The 25,461-nt window shown below is 41.5% G+C and overlaps 2 protein-coding genes across 3 annotated transcripts; both read right to left on the bottom strand.

Moving 5' to 3' along the window:
* Positions 1-813: 813 nt before the first annotated feature.
* LOC131941635 (coiled-coil domain-containing protein 25) lies at positions 814-6,803 on the bottom strand. The gene is made up of 9 exons (XM_059301010.1): positions 6,674-6,803; positions 4,102-4,149; positions 3,926-3,965; positions 3,775-3,826; positions 3,375-3,450; positions 3,174-3,277; positions 2,587-2,789; positions 1,310-1,355; positions 814-913 (listed from the first exon to the last, which is right to left on the bottom strand). Exons 1-9 carry the CDS (start codon positions 6,696-6,698, stop codon positions 881-883), a joined length of 627 nt encoding a protein of 208 aa, XP_059156993.1. The 5' UTR covers positions 6,699-6,803; the 3' UTR covers positions 814-880.
* A 2,591-nt stretch (positions 6,804-9,394) lies between these two features.
* Positions 9,395-24,540, bottom strand: LOC131941632 (mucin-2). Of its 2 annotated transcripts, XR_009386664.1 has the most exons (4): positions 24,284-24,540; positions 18,231-21,631; positions 10,143-13,995; positions 9,395-10,110 (listed from the first exon to the last, which is right to left on the bottom strand). XR_009386664.1 is itself a non-coding variant. In XM_059301001.1 (3 exons), the coding sequence occupies exon 2, from the start codon at positions 21,277-21,279 to the stop codon at positions 18,247-18,249; it is 3,033 nt and encodes a 1,010-aa protein (XP_059156984.1). In that variant the 5' UTR covers positions 21,280-21,631; positions 24,284-24,540; the 3' UTR covers positions 9,395-13,995; positions 18,231-18,246. The 2 variants fall into 2 exon arrangements, 1 of the variants encoding a protein (XP_059156984.1); XM_059301001.1 differs by having other exon boundaries at positions 9,395-13,995.
* Between the last annotated feature and the right edge of the window lie 921 nt (positions 24,541-25,461).

Consider the following 25,461-nt stretch of genomic DNA (forward strand, 5'->3'; position numbering starts at 1 on the left):
CTACACTAGTGACTAGCAGTGTAGTGTATGTAGGAGGTGTGTTTGGGGGGGGGGGGGAGAATGGTAATTCTGACATTTGTTAAAACGATTTGGGGAGAATTTTACGAAAGTGTGATGAAGTACACATTTTGTATTTAAAGAGGAAGGGTGTTCTCACAATGAAGAGGTTTCAAAAAGGGATCCAGTTTCTTTCAGACATGCCCCCCCCCCCCCTTTCATGCAACTCCTCTCGATGAAATAGAAAAAAAATATAATATATACAGAAATAAATGCATTAAACTTAAACAGAAATGTTGACATTCTCAGCCCTAACTAGAACAGAAACTTTTAAAAAACCGTATATAAATTCCATTTATTATAAAGCTATTTTCACATTTTATGTGGCAGCTGAATTGTTTTCTATTTCTATTCACATTTTAATACTTGTTGTAACACGTTTTCTCAACTTACAAAAATGTATTTTGATGTTGTTTAATGTATTAAAATAACTTTGGTATATTCCCATTAATTTCTATGAGAAGATTTTTTACTAGGTATCTTGAACTTCTGTCCTGCCTTCACTGTAATGGCTTTGAAGATGAAACAGCTCAATAGCAATAGTCACATAAATAGCATAGCCAGGACAAGTGACCAATGTATTTTTGCTAATGTGCTAAGTAAATGTTTGTTGCTTGAGTTTTTAGTGGGGTGTCATTTACACTTTTGAACGAGCTATTTAGTTAACAACACAAGACTACTGTATTTAACACAAGACACACAATAATGTACAGAAACAACTTGGATACAATCAATGAAGTCAAGCAAGTATTAAAATAATTTTATTTGTCTATTTAATGTCATACACCTCCTCCTGCAGCACCTTCACTTCTTCTGGGTTGTATTACATAAAATCATCATCATCACCTTCAAAGTCCTGGTAACAATGTACATTTGGAAAGGTTATTAAAATGTGCATGCTCAATTTGTATTGCATGAGCGTTTATTACTAACCTATATATAGCTATGCTGATTCCTGCCGGAAAAAGATAAGCATGTGCAATGGAGAGAAACTACCGCCTTCAATCGCTGCAAAGTTTTGGATGGTACAGAGCATGCGTGTGTTTACAAAGAAACCGCAGAAGCCTAACCCAAACCCTAACCCTAGCGCAGCTATTAAGGTCACTGCGCATGCACAGAAATATTGAGTTTCGTATTTTCTACCGGAAAATCTTTTTCCGAGTAGTCACCTTGATATAGTTATCCTTTGCAATAGTAATCAAATTAATTTATTTATAAAAGTGCATAAGCAATACAAAGTATTTAAACATACCTTATTTGTTTGCATATTTTCTGATTTCATTAATGTACTGTATGATCTGAAAAAACAATTTCTTTAAAACCAGTGGAGGAAATTCACATGTGCATGAGATAAACTAAATAGTTAAAAATTAGGTGACTGGCATTCAGGAAAACAAAAGATAAACTGTTAACATACTGAAGAGTACAATTAAACTGTTTCTTTCAAGAAGAGCTAATAATATCCCATTTAATAAGTTTTAACCTTTAGACTCAGACAGCCAACTATAAAAAATGAATTATATACTTCAAACGAGTGTTCACTAGTTCAGAAACCAAGTCATTTTACGGCTGCATTAAACTGAAGTATCACCATGAATTATGTCCCTTTTCTTACAGCTCATGAATCATTGTGACCATTGACTCACACAAACCCTTATAGATCCCAAGACTGTAACAGGTATAATCAGCATATTTTACATATTTTTTGTTCATGATAACATACAACCTCATTCAGGGTAATCTAAGCTAGTCAGGGTAGTCATATCAGTTATTCCAAATACCCAACAAAACATTCTTTCCTCTTTAAATTTTGCAGTTGGTGTCATCCACCCCCCCCCCCCCCCCTAGTGATAATTTTAAAGTGTGCACAGTTAATAGTAAAGATGTTTATCTATAGTCAGTTATTAATACACGTGGATTAACTCTAAGCCTTTATTGAACTGACAAAAAGCAAATTTCTTCTATATATATTTTGAAAGTTTTTGCAATGGTGTCACCCGGTGCGGTCTGGATTCCCCGCCCCACGAAGCCTCTGTTATGCACAGCATCACTGAGGGCAATCTAAGCTGGTGATGATTATATATAGCATCACTGAGGGCAATCTAAGCTGGTGATGATTATATACAGCATCACGGAGGGCAATCTAAGCTGGTGATGATTATATACAGCATCACTGAGGGCAATCTAAGCTGGTGATGATTATATACAGCATCATGAAGGGCAATCTAAGCTGATGATGATTTTATATAGCATCACTGAGGGCAATCTAAGCTGGTGATGATTATATACAGCATCATGAAGGGCAATCTAAGCTGGTGATGATTATATACAGCATCACTGAGGGCAATCTAAGCTGGTGATGATTATATACAGCATCATGAAGGGCAATCTAAGCTGATGATGATTATATATAGCATCACTGAGGGCAATCTAAACTGGTGATGATTATATACAGCATCACTGAGGGCAATCTAAACTGGTGATGATTATACAAAGTATCATACACAAAAAAAACCCCTTTCAACACACCTGACTTCCGCTTGCTCCTGTTTCCGCTTTTCGTCTTCTTTTTCTTTTTGTTTCTGTTCCTGTTGTAACCGACGTTGATTTTCTCTTTCTTTTCTGTCTCTGTCTTCTCTCAAGGCTCTAAAGTCAGGCTGCTCTTCTGTCTTTGTTTTATTTAACCTGTTGACTATTTCATTTATTCTTTTTTCAACCCGAACTTTTTTTACCTGAAAATAAAAATAAAAACATTTTATGGAATGATCTAAAATTAAAGAACAGTACCATAAAAAACAATTTTAATGGAGTAATTTAAAATCAAAGAACAGTACCATAAAAAACAATTATGATGGAATTATTTAAAATTAAAGAACAGTACCATAAAAAACAATTCTAATGGAATGATTTAAAATTAAAGAACAGTAGCCTACCATAAAAAAATTGAATGTTTAAAGGAATGTTATATCTTCACCAAGAGAAATTTTCTAAAAATTATTACTTTTTAAGTAATGGCATGAACGTATAGTGAAGTATGTCAATGATTTTAAATCTTTATCTTTACAAAATATGACTCTGGCCACAAAATAAAACTTTAAAAATGACAATGGGCTCACATCTTTGTCTTTATGAAAACCAACTTGTCCCACATCCATGCTTGCTGTTTTTTTTAAGTTGCTCCACATTGTGTAGACCACATCTAAATTATTCTGTTTGTTTCCTGTTGAGATGCACTGCTTTAAACAACTACTTTACAAAGAATGTAGCATTAACTACTGTAGTATCATTAAAATGAATGAACATTTAGACTGACGCACCTTGTATGCTGTTGGCTTTGACCAGCTGGACACAGTCCTCTATAACAGCCTGAGGTATGTCATCTATAGTTTCCCCCTAGCAGAGGAAACATAACAAACACCAACAAATATCAGTAAATATAAATGGACATTAAAACAAGCGTCCATAGTTAATATTTTGCTTTTTAAATGTTTTCCTTAAGATTTCTTGAGTGTCATATTAAACTTTCTTATCTCCCCTCCACAATAACAAGTCTTACCCCTCCCTTTCCCCCCCCCCCCCCCCCCTCCTCTGAAGTGTCAAATAATTAATGTATGGATCCCTCATGTTATAAATTAAATTAATATGGTAAATCAGATCATGAATTTGTTACTGTTGTTAAATCCAGTTTTCTCAAGAACAAAGAAGACACAAACATACAGCATGTAACCTCAAGTAGACGTGGGCAGATGACAGCTTATCAACGTGAAACCTTCAGATTGAGAAAATAAACAGTACAGTAAGCAACAATCTATAAACCATTATATATATTTACTTTTAACATGACCCGAGCCTTATAAGATTTACTTACCATACATCCTCAGGCCAACCCCATCTTATCAATTCTTCATCTAAAACAAAAAAGTTTGCAATTAAATTTTACAATTTTTTATTTAGATTTTAATTTAATAAATACTTTGCTAAATCATGTGATGTGTAGTCAAGAAAAAAACTTAAAATTTGAAAACATGAGATGAAAATACTTACTTTCATTTTTATCAAATCCCATGTAAAGTGTGTAGGGCGGTGATACAACTAAAAATGTAATAGAGAGTGCAAAATTGATAAGTTTAAAATAATTAATTTAGATTATAACTATTGGTAGAATGCTGTTTATTTCATACCAATATTAAAATAGACTTTTATGTTACTTATTTATTTTATTATTTTAGCAGATTTAGGAACAATTTACTAGTTAGGCCTACTAGTTTGTTCCATTTCTTAAAAGTACCTCAATAGACTTACTACTAGGTCTACTAATAAACTAATAAAAGAGTAGGCCTATAAACCAACTAGGTACATAACTTATTAACAAGATCAAGTAACTAGATAATTGAGCACCTAAGACAATACCGCAGCTGAGAAAATATGACAAACCACCATTTCCCTCCTGAATGTTCAACACTATTGGTCGCGGCAGTTTGCAAATTTTTGTTGTGTATATATTAACATGTTGTACATCATTCTTTTTGTAACTGAATAACCTTTTAAACTGTATAAGTTTGACTTCAGATGTTTAAGAAATTGCAGATTGAATAGCCTTTATTACCCCTGCAGTGACACCCCCCCCCCCCCGGAAAATGTTGACCCCTCAAAAATATCAAGCCCATCCCCACCAGGAGAAATAAGTCTGGAATAAACACTGAGCAACATCCCAATTAGGGAGAGGCCTTTTCACTTTTTAAAAAGTCTATAGAATAGACTCGTTGAGTTTTTGTACTAGAATGGTAAAACTTAGTAGAGGACTAGATTAAATTAAATGTATAGGCCTACATATAGGCCTAACCCTCAGGGTTTGAGGTCAAATTATCTTGAATAATTTAATAAATACTTTCAAAGTTATTTGGGCTATTAATTTACTTTAACAGCCATATTGTTTAACTTTTTTTTGGTAACATTTTCGCTAGAGGTCCAGGGTAAACCACTCTAATTTACAGACTTTAATTATCAGCATACGTCATTAGCTTGGGGCCATTGTGAGTTCATATAAGTTTTTAGTTTATTTATAGTATCAAACAATACAAACTTAACCGACTTGCATTAATGAGTTTCTCGTTTAATAACAAGAACCTATTTTCAAGAAAAAAAAAGCTAAATCTAGTGCACCTTCAATATCCAAATTTGGATTTTTCTCAAGTTTTGACAAAAGTAAATTATAAAAAACTAGCATATCATACGCCACTATTTAGTTGTTTTATTTTCTACTTTTCAGTAATTCAAAATTTGTGAATTCGACGGTACCAATGCTGCCACTGAAAATATTTGCTTTAAAACAAAATCAGATGGTCGTTAAGGACGATACCCCCCTCCTTTCCCCCAACCCCACTTTTAAAGCAAACTCCTCTTAGTTACCTCCCCTAAGTTTAAAATCGTTTCAAACTACATTATCTGCCCCCTAATAGCCGTCACTAAACCCGGCTCTACAATTGTAAACATTTAGCGTGAACCAAAATTCACCAGACCATGTAGGGGTGGGGATGGTAGGGAGGGCGCTTACTGCTTGGTGTTTTCTATCGTCTCCAAGAAGAGAATTATATATATATATATCTATATATATAATTCTCTTCTGGGATCAGTTAGAAAACAAGCTGCAAGCGCGCCTTTGCAGTCCCCTCTCTTCCTCTCTATCACTATCACTACCACCCCACCCCCACATGATCTGGTGAGCGGTGTTCAGTCACTCTGTTTACATTTTACAATCATAGAGACGGGTTTGGTGACGGCTATTAGGGGCAGATAATTGAGTTTGAAACGATTTTAAACTTAGAGGAGGTAACTAAGAGGAGGCTGCTTTCACGTGGGATGGGGGGGGGGGGGGTAGTGTTTTTAAGCAAATATTTTCAATGGCAGCATTGGTACTGTTGAATTCACAAATTATAAAATTACTGAAAAGTAGAAAAAAAACAACTAAATAGCGGCGTATGATACGCAGCGGGTCGGCTCGTATAATATAATAGATTAAAACAAAAATTCATAAAGAATAACGTTTTTGTGTGTTTCGGTTGTGTTTATAATAAAATACGCTCAAATGGAGGTGAACGTAAAGCTGAAGCGGTGAATAAAATACGCTAAAATTAAAATGGAATTTTACCAAATACTCTAAGCATCCATGGGCCTATTTTACGTACATCTACCTAAAAGTCCCTAAAACTAAAACAATAGATTTAAAATAGATTAGGCCTAGGCCTATACTATACTGCCTAGGCCTAGATTCTCTAATTTTTTTTATAGGCTACAAAAAATTTTAATTTCTCAGAAACTTTCTGTCTTAAATTAAAACTTAAAATTAATAGTTTTTTTACATTTTTAGGCCTAATTTATTATAGGCCTATTTATAGATCTAATTATATAATTAAAATATAAAAAATAGGCCTAAAACAAAAAAATTAGTTAAATTTTAAAATTAGGCCCCTAGGCCCTAAAAAATGAAAAAGTCTTTAATTTTAAATAAAAAGTTAGTTAAAGTAGTAGACTCTAGGCCTAAACGAAGCCATTTTAAATGATTTTGCTGTCATTAGATTTTGAGACACTGATGTTAAGAAATTAAATCTGAACATACCATTGCTTATAAAATAAAATACCATATTGAATACTTTTTTTTTAAAATTGTCAAGAAGTAGGCCTAGCCTAGATTTAGGTAAACAATCACATTCACCCGAACCGGATGTTAAATGATGTCAATTATCAAAAACATTAACCAGCTTAACTAAGATCCGAAAGCTGACATAGTCCATAAATATAAATAAATGTCTTCTCAGTAAATAGGGGCCTATTTAATATTTATTGATAGATTTATTTTTTTAAAATGCGTACAATCTTGTAATAGATTTTTATCTTGTAAAATAAAAATCTATAATGCGCTTCAACATGTAAATTGAACTAAACGTTCTTCAAATATAGTCTAGTAGACTTGGCCTGTATAATAATAAAATTATATCACGATAACAATTTGTCTAGATATTATATTGTAGAGTAGTGAGTAGACTAATACATTTATAAAATATAATTTTTAAATATTTTGCTTTATTTTTATAGTTCATTTAGAAGCTTAATCTCCCGAAGAATGTGTATAGGCTTATTAATCTTATTCTCCATTTTGACATTGAATTTAAACAAAGATCTTTAAATTAATTTTTATGGCCAATTAAATATGTCCCTATAGGGCTGGTAAGTTCTACGGCTCAATAAAACCTGCATGAGCTATAGAACTGTTTAGTGACCTACTTACCAGCCCTATTATCTAAGACAGTAATGTTAAAAGTTAATAAAATTAGAAAAGTGAGATATATAGTTTAAAAGAAATCGCTCCATCATCGATGTGTCAGAAGGGAGAAGGGGAGCGGACCTGATCGTTTTTAGGACAGTGGCGTCTTGTTAGAGATCGATTCAGATCAAATTTTTTTTTAAATTCCAGCTAGAAATTACCATCAATTTACAGAAACTACGAAACTGTTAACATCTATATTTCCATGGTTAAATAAATGTTATGTAAATAAGCCTTTCTAATTTTTCAACGACTCATTGCAAAAAACTTTTGAGCACCTAGTTGTGCGCCAGGCAGAACGAGACTCCCTTTATCATAATGTCAGTCCACTTTAGCAGCTGTATGCTTATATCTGTTGTGTCCCCCAACAACAGAGCTTTGCATTAAGTCTTGGTTTCAATTTAACGTTTCACATTTCATACGAGGGCCTACTGTATGCTATATTGATCATCATTATACTGGTTGTCTACCCCACGTAACGCCATCTCGCACCCCCCCCCCCCCAATATGTTCTAACTGGCAGGAAGTTAACATTTTATTTTGAATTGGAGATATAGATGGATACAATGTTAGATGGACGGTTTTAGAAACTCTGAGCAAATATATGGGGTGAAAGCTGAATAAACGTATAGAAAAATAACTTAAACAGTAGCCTATTCTTTTACACGTGAGGAATCAAAACATCAATAATCAAAACTTCAGAAAATAAAACATCAGAAAACAAAACGTCAGAAAACAAAACACCAGAAAACAAAACATCAGAAAACAAAACATCAGAAAACAAAACATCAGAAAACAAAACGTCAGAAAACAAAACACCAGAAAACAAAACGTCAGAAAACAAAACAAGAAAACGACTTGTGTCCAGGCTGGGGTGACACCACGTCGAAAAAACGTAAAATTTAAAATGTACAATGTTTAACCCAGTTAAGATAACAAAATATAGGGGGGGGGAGGGAGATATCAAAACGAAAAGAATTGTTTTATCTGTGTTACCATCAGTGTGACGACGCTAAGTTAGGTCGTTTAGGTCAAGTAGAAGAAGTTAATAGAAACAGTCTATAGCTAGTAGTTTTTGAGGCTATAAGATTTACCAATTAGATTTGTCTAGATCAACAGCTTTTGTGTTCATAAGATTTACTCTTTATGATTTCTCTCCCCCCTCCATTTCCTATCGTATGCCTAACATGTTAACCGTAGGAATGATTCAGAGTAGGCGACAATTTTTTTCCAGAAATAACCATCTCACTGGATGTAGAGAATTCGCATTTGGTTCGATTTCCGATAAGTCAATCCATCCACGCTTGGTGCGTCAGCCCCTCTACACTTGGTCCCGTAGACGGCTATTCGGATGTGTGAAATGGGATGACATTTTGTGTTGTAGTCTGTGGGATGACATTTTGTGTGTTGTAGTGTGTGGGATGACATTTTGTGTGTTGTAGTGTGTGGGATGACATTTTGTGTGTTGTAGTCTGTGGGATGACATTTTGTATGTTGTAGTCTGGTTACGTTTATGATGTGTGGTTTAGTTAACTGTATGTTGGTGTGTGGTGAACTGTATGTTGGTGTGTGATGTGGCTAACAATATGCGTGAAGTTATGAATGTGCTCTGGCTTCTTATTGACGGGCAGTGGCTGTATGTTTGTCGGATTCCATCAGTAACATATGAACAGTGATGTATGTTACAGGATTAAATCTGTAACATATGAACAGTGGTGTATGTTGCCTATCTTTTACCTCTTGAATCTGCTTTCTATACGTCTAGTTGCACAAATCACGCACGACGCCATTTTCAATTCTGGAAATTGTAAATCCCAGAATGCCATAAACTCACAACTTAAATCCCAACTTGCCAAAAGATCACAACTTCGAGCACTATGCAAGAGAAGTATATTTTCTTCACTAGTTATAGGCAGTGTAGGATATTGTGAGGTCTTTGTTGGTGCCAGTCTATTTTATGAATCGTCCATACCCATGTTTGATTTTACTAGTACATTTAAAAAATAAGACAACAAATTCAAGTTTTAATAAATATTTTAATTAAAAAACCAATTCTTTAATTCACACTAAAGTCTGTTCATGACACACATGAACACGGTAATTAAACATCAACTCAGTAAATGAACACATCACTAAAACAATGATACATATTAAGACAATGATACATATCACTAAAACAATGATACATATCAATCATTAAGACAATGATACACCTTCAAATAGAAATAAACAAGTTTAAAAGGTACAATGTGGACATTATTCTTTACTGCAAAACTAATCTACTGCAGTAGCTGGTCCCAAAATAGATGGGAGTGGTTTAAACGATTGGGGTTGCTCTCTCTCTACTACAAACTTGCTACACGATGTTCTGACTTGTTACAAAAGTAATCCAAGTCTAGAAGTGGAAGAACCCTACAACTTCTTCAATCATACGGGAGCTAGTGCAACACACGAACCTCCGTCAGCACGAATAGTTTCCCTTATCTGCGCAGTTAAGAAATCGTTTGTAGGAGATAGCAGGGACCGCTATCAGGGCAGATAGCAGGGGCAGATAATAACATGATGGTAGTTTGTGAACAGGGACGTTTTGTAGCGGGGGGGGGGGTGTTACAAAGTGTCGGCTGATAACTAAGATGGTACCATGACTCGGGATGGTAGGTACAACTAGGATGGTACAACTGGGATGGTACTATGACCATGGATGGTAGGTACAACTGGGATGGTACTATGACCTGGGATGGTACAACTGGGATGGTACTATGACCTGGGATGGTACAACTGGGATGGTACTATGACCTGGTAGAACTGGGATGGTACTGTGCCAAAAGTTGTGATGATAAAAAAAAGCTGAGATCTAAGTACAAGGCTACACATATATTGCACGTGCATGGGGTGAGCATTTTTAAAAATGCCATTTAAGGTAAGCCAGAAACATTTGTCAAACCTGTGTCACACACTGTCACAAACTTGAGTCACACACTGACAAACTTGTGTCACACACTGACAAACTTGTGTCACACACTGACAAACTTGTGTCACACACTGACAAACTTGTGTCACACACTGACAAACTTGTGTCACACACTGACAAACGTGTCACACGCTGACAAACTTGTGTCACACACTTGAGACATTATTCCACACACTGCAACAAAAAATTGTTTTTGTCAAAGGCAATGAATCCTACTGAAACACGCAGGAATGTTGTAATAATGCAGAGGGTTACGTCATAAACTCTACGTTAATGACGTCACTGTATGATGTAAAAAACGAGTTGGTGACGTGTTGAGCGCGAGCTACCAGCTAGCGAGATACAAGAACGGGTGCAGCCGTTGGTGCTAGAGAAGTTCCAGCTCACGTCTAATTGGGAAACACGTGCATAGGAGCAGACATGGCTGACAAGGATGGCTCACATCGGAGGCGTCACGACCTGCCCCGCTACCCTTGTCTACTGACATCAAGTGACCAGTGACAGTAAATGTCTACTGACATCAAGTGACCAGTGACAGCTGTCTACTGACATCAAGTGACAGCAAATGTCTACTGACATCAAGTGACCAGTGACAGCAAATGTCTACTGACATCAAGTGACCAGTGACAGCTGTCTACTGACATCAAGTGACCAGTGACAGTAAATGTCTACTGACATCAAGTGACCAGTGACAGTAAATGTCTACTGACATCAAGTGACCAGTGACAGCAAATGTCTACTGACATCAAGTGGCCAGTGACAGCAAATGTCTACTGACATCAAGTGACCAGTGACAGCAAATGTCTACTGACATCAAGTGGCCAGTGACAGCAAATGTCTACTGACATCAAGTGGCCAGTGACAGCTGTCTACTGACATCAAGTGACCAGTGACAGCAAATGCCTACTGACATCAAGTGACCAGTGACAGCAAATGTCTACTGACATCAAGTGACCAGTGACAGCTGTCTACTGACATCAAGTGACCAGTGACAGTAAATGTCTACTGACATCAAGTGGCCAGTGACAGCAAATGTCTACTGACATCAAGTGACCAGTGACAGCAAATGTCTACTGACATCAAGTGGCCAGTGACAGCAAATGTCTACTGACATCAGATCAAGTGACCAGTGACAGCAAATGTCTACTGACATCAACTGACCAGTGACATCAGCCCAAGTTTTCTGACCACAAAACTGAGCCTTGCTCTGCCCCTAATGACGTTTTGTTTGACTAATCCAATTTGTGACGGTAGGCCCGACGCCTGTAATCTAAGCCAGCAAACAAGTTGGGTCACATAAACAGCTTAGAGCTTTGTTTACAATGTGCACGGCAACAGCTGGTCAGTTGCATTGTGGTCTACGTGTGTCGCTGCACGTTCATAACACAACACAGAGCCAGGGGAGATAAACCATGACGTCGTAGTCATCTCGAGTTATCAGTCTTAGCGTAGGCCAAACCGTTCATTAAACTTCAACAGCAGAACGGACATTGATTGAAAAAGGAGATCCACATAATACCATCTGAATGGCGAACTGGTTTGAATGGCGAACTGACGACAGCTACAACAATGGGGTTAATACACCAGAACTTTTAGAGTTATCTCCCTTTATGCGGCTTTTTAGAGTTAACCCCCTTAACAAGACCATTTAATTAAAATTGAAGTTACATCGATTAAACGTAGCCATCTAGAGTTACTCCGCTCAGCACACCCCGAGTAACCCCACCATACTGAGACCCGTGGCTCTCTACACCACACGTTCAGGTCGTGTACACCTCTCAGGGTACACGATCAACTGGTGGGGACCACTGGAACAGGTTGACATTAGGGTACCCGATCAACTGGTGGGGACAGGTTGACATTAGGGTACCCGATCAACTGGTGGGGACAGGTTGACATTAGGGTACACGATCAACTGGTGGGGACAGGTTGACATTAGGGTACACAATCAACTGGTGGGGACCACTGGGACAGGTTGACATTAGGGTACCCGATCAACTGGTGGGGACCGCTGGGAGTTAAGGCTCTTTTTTTATAAGATGTACCAGAAGCCGTGGGATGGTAACCTCACCATCATCTGTACCGTAAGATACACATCATCATCTGTACTATACGATCAAACACAGCAACATCACCAATCTGATAGCTATCACCGCATATGTGTATTATTAAGAAAAACCTTTGAGTGCATGCAAATAGAAAATAAATGCTGTATTAAAAAAAACTCTGCAGTCGAGTCTGATGGGGTTAGGGTAGAAAGACATAATTCAGACTAGTCTAGATTATCCAGCGATCAATAGCTCACTCTGCCCCCCCCCCACTCACACACACACACGTACACTCACACAGAGAGAACTATCCCAGTGCCAGATTATTTTGCTGGCTACTGTCCAGTCTGGCAACTCGTCAAATGTTTGTCACGTCCCAGTGGTAATTAGCTAGTCAAGTTTGTCAGCCGTCCAACACATGATGATGGCCGTCCAGCACTCGATGATGGCCGTCCAACACACGATGGCCGTCCAACACACAATGATGGCCGTCCAACACACGATGATGGCCGTCCAACACATGATGATATAATCCATGAAAAAGCTGCAGATTGTTGACTGTCCGTGTTCCTGTATAGAATGATACATTCAACTTCCGGTGCTAGACATTCACGGGTGCTACTGCTGGGCCAACACAGGTGCTACTGCTGGGCCAACACAGGAGCTACTGCTGGGCCAACACAGGTGCTAATGCTGGGCCAACACAGGTGCTACTGCTGGGCCAACACAGGTGCTACTGTTGGGCCAACACAGGTGCTACTGCTGGGCCAACACAGGTGCTACTGCTGGGCCAAAACAGGTGGGTCAACACAGGTGCTACTGTTGGGCCAACACAGGTGCTACTGCTGGGCCAAAACAGGTGCTACTGCTGGGCCAACACAGGTGCTACTGCTGAGCCAACACAGGTGCTACTGTTGGGCCAACACAGGTGCTACTGCTGGGCCAACACAGGTTTTACTGTTGGGCCAACACAGGTGCTACTGCTGGGCCAAAACAGGTGCTACTGCTGGGCTGGGCCAACACAGGTGCTACTGTTGGGCCAACACAGGTGCTACTGTTGGGCCAACACAGGTGCTACTGCTGGGCCAACACAGGTGCTACTGCTGGGCCAACACAGGTGCTACTGCTGGGCCAACACAGGTGCTACTGCTGGGCCAACACAGGTGCTACTGCTGGGCCAACACAGGTGCTACTGCTGGGCCAACACAGGTGCTACTGCTGGGCCAACACAGGTGCTACTGCTGGGCCAACACAGGTGCTACTGCTGGGCCAACACAGGTGCTACTGCTGGGCCAACACAGGTGCTACTGCTGGGCCAACACAGGTGCTACTGCTGGGTCAACACATGTGCTACCGCTAGGCCAACACATGGACTAGCTAGCCGTAGAAATGCACCCACAGTTAGGCCTAATCTAACAACAAAGAACCGCCCGTCAGACTTGCTTCTCTCTGGGCGCCATAGATGTGGGGCGCCATAGATCTGGTACGCCCGTGACCTCGGCCCTCTGACGTCATCATTAGTTCCAAGATGTCTTTTGACGAGAAACACTTCCGCTATGCCGTGAACCTTGACCCGGTGATTGAAGCCGACCACGCCGCTGTAAAGAGAAGAGTTCACAAGTTGGGGTCAAAAATAAATGAATGAAAGCCTACAGCACACACACATCACACAGCAGAAATCACACAGCACAAATCACACAGAAAGTCCATACAACACAGGTTTTCCTTGATTCTCGCCAGCGACGGTGAACGCAGTTTTATTAAATCTACTTGAGAGCAGCATAAGATTTAGAGTTTTGTTACATCTACTTGAGAGCAGCATGAGATTTAGAGTTTTGTTACATCTACTTGAGAGCAGCATGAGATTTAGAGTTTTGTTACATCTACTTGAGAGCAGCATGAGATTTAGAGTTTTGTTACATCTACTTGAGAGCAGCATGAGATTTAGAGTTTTGTTACATCAACTTGAGAGCAGCATGAGATTTAGAGTTTTGTTAAATCTACTTGAGAGCAGCATGAGATTTAGAGTTTTGTTACATCTACTTGAGAGCAGCATGAGATTTAGAGTTTTGTTAAATCTACTTGAGAGCAGCATGCGATTTAGAGTTTTGTTAAATCTACTTGAGAGCAGCATGCGATTTAGAGTTTTGTTAAATCTACTTGAGAGCAGCATGAGATTTAGAGTTTTGTTACATCTACTTGAGAGCAGCATGAGATTTAGAGTTTTGTTACATCTACTTGAGAGCAGCATGAGATTTAGAGTTTTGTTACATCTACTTGAGAGCAGCATGAGATTTAGAGTTTTGTTACATCTACTTGAGAGCAGCATGAGATTTAGAGTTTTGTTACATCTACTTGAGAGCAGCATGAGATTTAGAGTTTTGTTACATCTACTTGAGAGCAGCATGAGATTTAGAGTTTTGTTACATCTACTTGAGAGCAGCATGAGATTTTGAGTTTTGTTACATCTACTTGAGAGCAGCATGAGATTTAGAGTTTTGTTACACCTACTTGAGAGCAGCATGAGATTTAGAGTTTTGTTACATCTACTTGAGAGCAGCATGAGATTTAGAGTTTTGTTACATCTACTTGAGAGCAGCATGAGATTTAGAGTTTTGTTACATCTACTTGAGAGCAGCATGAGATTTAGAGTTTTGTTACATCTACTTGAGAGCAGCATGAGATTTAGAGTTTTGTTACATCTACTTGAGAGCAGCATGAGATTTTGAGTTTTGTTACATCTACTTGAGAGCAGCATGAGATTTAGAGTTTTGTTACATCTACTTGAGAGCAGCATGACATTTAGAGTTTTGTTACATCTACTTGAGAGCAGCATGAGATTTAGAGTTTTGTTAAATCTACTTGAGAGCAGCATGAGATTTAGAGATTTGTTACATCTACTTGAGAGCAGCATGAGATTTAGAGTTTTGTTACATCTACTTGAGAGCAGCATGAGATTTTGAGTTTTGTTACATCTACTTGAGAGCAGCATGAGATTTAGAGTTTTGTTACATCTACTTGAGAGCAGCATGAGATTTTGAGTTTTGTTACATCTACTTGAGAGCAGCATGAGATTTAGAGTTTTGTTACATCTACTTGAGAGCAGCGTGAGATTTAGAGTTTTGTTAAATCTACTTGAGAGCAGCATGAGATTTAGAGTTTTGTTAAATCTACTTGAGAGCAGCATGAGATTTAGAGTTTTGTTACATCTACTTGAGAGCAGCATGAGATTTAGAGTTTTGTTACATCTACTTGAGAGCAGCATGAGATTTAGAGTTTTGTTACATCTACTTGAGAGCAGCATGAGATTTAGAGTTTTGTTACATCTACTTGAGAGCAGCATGAGATTTAGAGTTTTGTTACATCTACTTGAGAGCAGCATGAGATTTAGAGTTTTGTTACATCTACTTGAGAGCAGCATGAGATTTAGAGTTTTGTTACATCTACTTGAGAGCAGCATGAGATTTTGAGTTTTGTTACATCTACTTGAGAGCAGCATGAGATTTAGAGTTTTGTTACATCTACTTGAGAGCAGCATGAGATTTAGAGTTTTGTTACATCTACTTGAGAGCAGCATGAGATTTAGAGTTTTGTTAAATCTACTTGAGAGCAGCATGAGATTTAGAGTTTTGTTAAATCTACTTGAGAGCAGCATGAGATTTAGAGTTTTGTTACATCTACTTGAGAGCAGCATGAGATTTAGAGTTTTGTTACATCTACTTGAGAGAAGCATGAGATTTAGAGTTTTGTTACATCTACTTGAGAGCAGCATGAGATTTAGAGTTTTGTTACATCTACTTGAGAGCAGCATGACATTTAGAGTTTTGTTACATCTACTTGAGAGCAGCATGAGATTTAGAGTTTTGTTAAATCTACTTGAGAGCAGCATGAGATTTAGAGTTTTGTTACATCTACTTGAGAGCAGCATGAGATTTAGAGTTTTGTTACATCTACTTGAGAGCAGCATGAGATTTAGAGTTTTGTTACATCTACTTGAGAGCAGCATGAGATTTAGAGTTTTGTTACATCTACTTGAGAGCAGCATGAGATTTAGAGTTTTGTTAAATCTACTTGAGAGCAGCATGAGATTTAGAGTTTTGTTACATCTACTTCAGGGGTCTCCAAACTATGGCCTGCGGGCCGGATGCGGCCCGCGAGGTCGTCTCATCCGGCCCGCGGAGATCTTTTTGTCCTCGGAAAAAACGTTTGTTGGTGATGGCTAAGGAACTTTGCCCAGAGAAATCAAAGACATGCCTGAAAGAAACTGGCCCCCGAACTGAAATTTGATAGTTAATGCGGCCCTCGGACTGAAAAGTTTGGAGACCCCTGATCTACTTGATAGCCAGCCAATTAGAGTTTTGTATTCGACATTTGTTTGAACCTTTGAAAATTTGGAACCTTGTCCAGATCTGCATGGAATGACCGGCCTCGGATCTTAATTCATTTCCCCTGGCGTCGATATTGATCGAATGAATTAAAATATCACGTGACGCCAATTTTCTAGATTAGTATGACGTGTTTTAGCCTATAACCTCCGTTACATCAGGGCGTCAACGTTGTGTGTGTGTGTGGGGGGGGGGGGGTAGAATAACTTAATACACTGAAAACTGGAAACACACACACATGCTGTACAGTAGATTTTAATTAACTAATCAATCCACCTGTTTAAAAGTAATAGCTTATTAATGAATTTTTTAAAAACTCACAGTGCAAATAACATAATATCGACAACTTTGATTAGTAAAATGTAATTAAGGAACTAATTTCAAAGCAAAAAAAAAAAATGATGCTCGTCGTTTCTAGAAGCCTAATGTATAATCAATACATGTGTAATTAGATTAAATGGCGCAATCATTTCTTGTGGGCGATTTCCATTAATGACAGCCCTCGTTTATAAAGATGTGGTGTGAGTGTGGGGGGGGGGGGGGGATTATTTTGGTTTTGTGCTCGATGATTGATCTTTTAATGTGTATATGAGCGTTGTCTACAAATTTTCAATTTAGCCGAGACAAGTTTTAAACTAGGTATACGAACACAGAAGCCTATCAACCTAAATGCTAGAACGCACCTCCCTCTCCATTCCTAGTGGTGTCACTCGGTGCGGTCCCCTCCCCCTCCCCCCCCCCCCCCCCCACTTCTGACGCCAACAAAATAATTTATTTATTAAAAAAATATATTTTGACAAAAACAAACATGATACATCACATCAAGAGAAAAACGCCCAGACGCCGGCTTCTAGCAGTGATATCAAACAACACAGTTCAACCACAGAACAAATTACATCAAATACCATACAAGAACATAGTTGTAACCTCATTCTAAAGTGGCTGTAAATGTACTTTTTATTCTACCGAAAATTAACCCTTTCAGTGTGTCCCAGCATTAACCCTTTCAATGTGTCCCAGCATTAACCCTTTCAGTGTGTCCCAGCATTAACCCTTTCAGTGTGTCCCAGCATTAACCCTTTCAATGTGTCCCAGCATTAACCCTTTCAATGTCCCTGCATTAACCCTTTCAATGTGTCCGATTGCTTGCGGTTGACCAAAAGTCGTGTTTAAAGTCTTAGTCTGAAAGTGTTTAGCGTTACCTCTACCAAAAGTGGTGTTTAACTTTACCTCTACCAAAAGTCGTGTTTAACTTTACCTCTACCAAAAGTCGTGTTTAGCGTTACCTCTACCAAAAGTGGTGTTTAGCGTTACCTCTACCAAAAGTGGTGTTTAGCGTTATTTCTACCAAAAGTGGTGTTTAGCGTTACCTCTACCAAAAGTCGTGTTTAACGTTACCTCTACCAAAAGTGGTGTTTAGCGTTACCTCTACCAAAAGTCGTGTTTACCTTGTGGTGTGGCGGGTCAGCTGCAGATGAGCTCAGCTTTGAGTGGCCGCTGCTGCAAGTTCTGGCCGCTGCCGGTAGGGTACACATTCGTCTCCGTCAGCCGGAACTTCCGGTCGCCATCGTACGTCACTTCCTCGTTGGTCCGCTTCTCGCCGGCCGTGACGTCCGTCCTGCTATTGTTGAGCTTTAAATCGTTGAGCAGCATGTTCCCGATGGGCTGTCTGCTCATGTCAGTGCAGCTGTTGTTGCGACTGCCGCGGTGGAGGAGGCCGGTGGTGGTGACCGTGGACAAGTTGGAGTCCAGGCTCTCGCTGCTGAAGCGTTTGTTCTCGAACGTGTCCTTTACCTCTGACTTGTCCATGCTGACGAAGACGTTGTGGTTGTTCTCCCGGAGCACAGACTTCTTGTCGCTGAACCGGAAGTAGTCGATGAGACTGTCTTGAGACATCTGTCTGGGCGTGATCATGCCGGAAGCCGTGTCAGACACGGCTCTCGTGCTGAGGTTCTCGGACACGGCCAGCGAGTTCCGGCTGACCTCGGCAGACCGGCTGCGGGAGCTCCAGGAGCCGCAGTCCGTGTAGATGCTGGACGAGTCGCTCATGAAGCTGTCCATGGGCAGGGGCTGGCTGTCGAAGCCCGCATACACCTTCCTTTTGGGCCGACCCAGAGCCGGGGGACTTCTGGGCGTGTCCTGCCAATCAGAGTCGGAGTCGGAGCTGGGAGAGACACTTATCGAGCTGGAGAGACTACTCTCTCGCGTCGGTAACTCCAGGCGCAGTTGCCGAGAATGGGCCATGGGATGCCTAAAGTCTTGGCCCTGTTGCCGAGAGTGTGGCAAGGACTGCCTAAAATCTTGGCCGGCTGAAGACGGAGCCGTATAACACCTGCTCCTAGGTTCGAGCCCCGGCTTCTGGGCGGCGTGCATGTTTGTGGAGGAATGTCTTCTGTCGGTGTTGAACTCGGAGCTTTTTCTGCGGGCTGTCACCGACAGGTGCCCGGGGTCAAACCCACACCCGTAGCAGTGGAACACGTTGTTCAGTCTCTTCAGTGGTTTGGGTGCCTTGATCTTTTGAGCAGGTATCAGGTGTTTAGCGTGAGAAACTTTGACCCCGTGATCAGAAATTTGAGGAGCGTTGCTTGCAGGGGGGAGGTACAAGGGCTTCCGCCAGAACCTGCGTGGGGAGCTGGTGGGATCTTTGGTGTGGGAGCTGGTGGACGCCTCACTAAAGCTGGTGTCTGAAGCCGTGTAGTACATGCTTGTGTTCTCAGAGTCCTGGCCCCTTGAGCTGGCGGCGCCCCGCGAGTTGCCATTCAAACTCAGACTAAAGTAAGCCGAGCTGTTGCTGTCGTTGACGTCTTGCTGCGGGCTTTCCTTTCTCTTGACGAAATCCAAGCTGCGACAGGAGTAGAAGCTGCCGAATGAAGAGTTCAGTTGGTTGCTGGTCAAGCTTGTGCGCCGGGGCAGAGAGCACGACCTGACCCCTGACTTCTGGCTCCAGGTGGGCGAGCCGTCTACGTCATCCTCAGGGTCACAGGTCAGGTCCGAGATGCTGCAGGTTGCCAGGATGTAGGACCGCCGCTTGACCAGGGTCTCCTTGCTGCCATCGACCCGCGGGGCTTGCTCCCCCTGGGGTGTCGGGGGGTCACTGTTGAGCTGGGCAGAGTCGCCGGACACGTTTAGCCTGGCGTCCACATACTCACTGCTGCGGCTAGAGGCGCTGGACGACTGCACGTCATCTTCAGGACTGGACAGGCCCGACTGTTCAAAAAATGTGAAAATCTGGCCATTGCTGGAGTACAGGACATCGTCATGTAACACAGTGGCCAGTGACTTGCCAGAAAGGTTGGTTGGCTTATCCTCTCCCTCCACACGGAACAACTTGAGACACTCCACCGAGTTACTGAGGTCTGACATGCTGCTGAAGCCGTGGGTCGCCAGTCGCAGGGAGTTTCTCTTCCAGCTCGACTGGGGCGACAGCAGACCCGGCTCTTGGGTCATCTGGGGGTCAGCACGAGTCTGGCTGGCGGGGTCAGCACGGGTCTGGGTGTCGTGAGTGCTGTCTGAGCTACTGCGAGTGCTGCCCTGAGACGATGACGTGCTCCCGCTCTTGCTTGACCTGAGCGACACCTTGCGGCAAACGATGGCGTTGTGTTCGTTCACCGTCCACTCCAACACACTGTCGGCGTCCTCGTCTGGACACACTTGACTGGGCTTGTCTGGACACGCTAGACTGGGCTTGTCTGGACACGCTTGACTGGGCTTGTCTGGACACGCTAGACTGGGCTTGTCTGGACACGCTTGACTGGGCTTGTCTGAAGAGTTGCTCACCGTGACGCTTTGCTGGCTATGCTCACGTGATGTCCTGACACAATTATCCAGCCTGGGGGCCGGCAGCGATGTGAGGTCTGGTTTGCCTGCCCTAGCCTCTCTCTGGACGACCCGACCCTGCTGGACGCTGGCGTGGAGCGGCGAGTTGCTGACCACTGTCTGCCGGGTGTATCCGTTGCTGCTCCTGTTGACGGTGGTGATGATGGTCAAGCTGTCCGGACTGCTGGCCATCTCTCGGCAGTTCCCGAGGATCGGGTAGACTTTTGTCCTGTGGGGTTTCACCGGAAGTGATGTGGGCGGGGTGGTGCGCGGGGGTCGACGTTTGGTGTCGTCTGTGGGCGGGGCCTTCAAGACGGGGCCGGGGAAAATGCGACAGTCAGAGGGTGAAACACTGCCGCCGGCAAGTTGGCGGACGCCATTTTGCTCTTCTTTGCCTAGAGTTAGAAAAGGTTTTTCGTGCTCACGGGGGCTGGAGGTCTTCAAGTCGAAAAAAGGCAAAGAAGGTCTGGGTGGGGACTCGATGACCGTTCCAGCTCTGGTACCTGAGGCACTGGTGCCAGACTGAGCAGGCCTGGTCAAGATCATGTCCGACTCTACACAGGCCAGAGGGGCCTGCACGTCGTCTAGCGGGCTGGTACACAGGTGGTGCTTGGCTGAGAGGGGGGAGAGGACCTTCGCCGTTCTGTTCTTGGCATAGTACACAACTCGACCACGTTCCATGCGGACTGGTCACCTGCCGGGGTGAAGGTCACTCTCTGGTCTCTCACCTGCCGGGGTGAAGGTCACTCTCACCTGCCGGGGTTGCTGGTCACTCTCAACTGCCGGGGTGACCGGGGTGTTTACTGGTATAAGCTAGCACGCGGGGTAGGCTATTTGTCGAGTATTGCAGCAAGGATCAAAAGCCAGAAGTTCAAACAGAAACACCGCATTCCATTCTGCGAGCAGGAGGTGGGATGTCAGGGTTGTACAGTGAGGTCCCCCATGGCCCGCCCCAGCGTGTCTTTATTGGTTCCTGTTTCCGGTCTTTTCACCGGCTAAACTTTAGGCTAGTTTCGTTATCCTGGTAAGCCATCTGAAAGTAAAAAAGGTGGAGGTATGTAAGCTGTCACGTGATGGGGTGGATCAACACAGGTCACGTGACCTTGTGTACACAGCACGCGCTTATGTAAGGGGAGGTAATTAAATAAAGAACAGTCGGAATGTCTGGAATGTCTCAAATTACAGGGAGCGGGGTGGGTGGGGCATGTTGTTTGTTTAGGGCGCTAAGGTGGAGAGACAAGAAGACAGAGGGTAGGACAATGTAACAGGACACTGGGTAGGACCATATGAAAGGACATTGGGTAGGACCATATGACAGGACACTGGTTAGGACCATGACAGGGCCTAAGATGTTGACGGAAATGTACAAAACTAGGGGGGGGGGGGGGTCAATGACGTCATGTGTACCAGACACTGGAAATGTGTACACAGTGAGTATGCCTTAGGCTGTCATCGATTATCCGTACCCTTGTCAGTGAGTCTCACTGATAACAGGGCATTAACTTTACAGAGGGCATCACTGTAACAGGGCATTAACTTTACAGAGGGCATCACAGTAACTGGGCATTAACATATCATAATTAGTTTTTATTTAATCATGTCCACATTTTCTAACCCCTGAGATAGGCCATTTGAATTATTTTCCATCTAGATCTTCCAGACCATCACGCACTGCAGTGTTCTTAAACTAGGCAGTCGAGGTAATTGATACACTTAGAATTCTAGATTTAATTGTTGAACACAATCAATAGCTCGCGAGGTAATCTGATCTGCATAAATTACCGGTAGAACACACATGGGTCACCAGCATAAATTACCGGTAGAACACACATGGGTCACCTGCATAAATTACCGGTAGAACACACATGGGTCACCTGCATAAATTACCGGTAGAACACACATGGGTCACCTGCATAAATTACCGGTAGAACACACATGGGTCACAACACATTTTCGTGACTCGCCCTCGTTCTAGATCTTTACGATTATTCAGTGTTTCTTTCATATATGTGTATGTGGGGGCAGTGGCGTAGCGAGGTCGGGTATCATCCGGTGCGGCACTTAATGGTGTCACCCCCAGAGGCGTAGCGATTTGCACCCCCCTCCCACCTCAAATGTTCGATTTGCACCCCTCCTCAAATTTTCGATTTGCAACCCCCCCCCCCCCCCCCCTCGAACTTTCGATTTACACCGCCCCCCTCAAGTTTTTCTCTATATATTTATATATTTTGCTATTTTTTGCTTTGCCTTGGTGTCACCCCCCTAAATGGTGGGTGTCAACCGGTGCGGTACGCACCCCCCCCCCCTCGCTACGCCTCTGTGTGGGGGGGACTAACTTTATTTCGACCCCCCCCCCCCCCAAGGATATTGAGATGCGTCTAGAATACTAGTTCTATAAGACACTATACCCAGATCATGTATCGACTATAGTGTCGCAGTAGACCTCGCTCTAGATCTAAATCTATTATAAATTATATAGATCTAGTCTATATATTAATATTAGGGCATATAATTATTAGTCTAATAGAACTTAGATTTAGATCTAGAATCTAGATCTATATACTATGTACTATATAGTATATAGCCTACCCAAGCCTAATGGACAATTAACCAGTAAATTGTATAACTTGGTCTTTAATTTTAGTAGGCCCTAAGGGCATAATACACGATAATATGATAATATACTATACGGTATCGTTTTATAGATCTAGACCAATATAGACTAATAGAATCTAAATCTAGATCTATAATTAGTACAGTAGATATAGAATCTTGGCATAAGCAACAATTTAAATATTTTATAATTTAATATTAATTATAAATTAATTATTGGTCGTTGCTTTTTATAATTATATCTTTTTTACTTTCTCGTATATACGAAGTATAGAGAAAGTATTGTAATCGTGCACAAAAATCACTTGAAATTTTAACAATTTTCACCGTATTACACCTCAGTCCTTCATCACATCCGAAGTATAGAGGACTTATTTTAATCGGGCAAAAATTATCAATCCAGATGTATCAAAATTAAGAGGTTTTGTGCGTAATCCAGTCTGAAAAACTGGGCTTTGCAACTCTGTCCGTATGTCTGTGTGTGTGTGTGTCTGTGTGTCTGTCCGTGTGTAAACACGATTACTTGAGTACCGTTACAGCTAGGTTGATGAAATTTCATATATAAGTAGTTTATCAAAATCGTAGATCCGTATCAACTTTTGAGCGATTTCCGAGAACCGGAAGTGGTACTTTTTCTACTTTGAATTTTTAAAAAGCCTATAACTTGAGTATTATTTCACATAGATAAATGAAATTTCACACATAAGTTAAAGATCTAATTCTCTACCTTCTGTTAAATTTTGAGTAATTTCCATTGACCGGAAGTAGTAATTTACGCTACTTCCGATTTCTCAAAAAACTAATGTAAATTTTTAAAGTACTAATAATATTGCGCACTATTAAACACTCTTTTATTTAGCGTTCACTTGGTGTGCAATTCATTTGTCTACGAGATTTTATTCTATTTTTAAAACTTTAAGTATTTAAAATTGATTAAAAATCATGTCTATAGCCCGAGTTCCCATCCCCTGTTGTTTTTTATAAGAATATTCGAGAAAGTTTAGGGGAGATCACTCCCGGTTTATTTATTATAACTCTAGTCTTACGCCTAGATCTAGAATCTAGAACTTACTTCATTTTTAAATTAAAATATCCAAGTTCTTGATCTAGTAGTTTAATCCAAGCAGTTGCGAAATTCACTACACACTACACATTCGATACATAACAGAAATATGCCTCTTCGAACGTTTAATCCACACTGAAACAACTGCGCGGTTGTTTATCAGCGACACAGGATGTGTGACACACAATGCTCTACCAGAAACTAGAATCGTGTAGATCGAATCATCAAAACAAGCGGCCTACGACTGCGCGTAGTATTTCAGTGGACGACCTCTCCCGGTGTGTGCAAGCGTGGCCTGTGACGCGGGTAGCGCGCGCTGCGGATGGCGGTCGATGGAAGGCGGGTGGGGCGGTAACGATCCGGCGTTAGGCGAACGTCGGGACAGACCGATGTCGTCCCATCGTGGCAGTTGACAAGAAGATAATCAAATCCACTCGTTCGTTGCTGAATTATTGTCACCCGTCGTTTGTCACAATTACACACACGCTAAATATGTCACATCCATTGCGCTGTTGGATGCACTTTAGGGGAAAAAATATTTGAAGGCGAAAAAACCGGTGGTGTAGCTAAACATATGGTCACGCTTTAATACTTCGTACGGGTAGTGGTTAGGGTGGACCACGTTGGTAGTGGACCATGGCTATGTTGGTAGTGGACCATGGCTATGTTGGACAACTGGCTGTGTTGGTGGTGGGCTATGGTGGTTGTAGTGGATAGTGTATGGCTATGTTGGTGGTGGACCATGGCTATGTTGGACAACTGGCTATGTTGGTGGTAGTGGATAGTGTATGACTGAGATGGAGATGGTCTTTAACATTTCTGTGGACCATATGACGTAACCAAACCTCTCCATCGTACTCGGTTTCAGGATTCCTCCAAGTTGGGCCCATGAGATCCCAGTTCTTACTGCTCCAACGGCAATTCATCTCTTCAACTTGGTGATTGACCATCGCTTGGGGTTTGCGTCATGCTGTGTGGCCTAATCAGAGCCGGCGTTAGGGGGTGGCAAACGGGGCGGCCGCCCCAGGCCCCGCGCTTGAAGGGGCCCCGCGCTTCAGCAACGCCATTGTTGTCTGAATTAGGTTGTAAACTTAAATAATCTTTGCTGAATTAAATTTAAAAAAAAAAAACCCAACTAAATGGCCGAAATTGTTGGATGTTAAAACAGAGGCCACGGCTGATGTTAG

This window comes from Physella acuta, unplaced genomic scaffold (assembly GCF_028476545.2).
Source record: "Physella acuta isolate Inbredline_101_S28 unplaced genomic scaffold, ASM2847654v3 ptg000367l, whole genome shotgun sequence".
Lineage (NCBI taxonomy): Eukaryota > Metazoa > Mollusca > Gastropoda > Physidae > Physella > Physella acuta.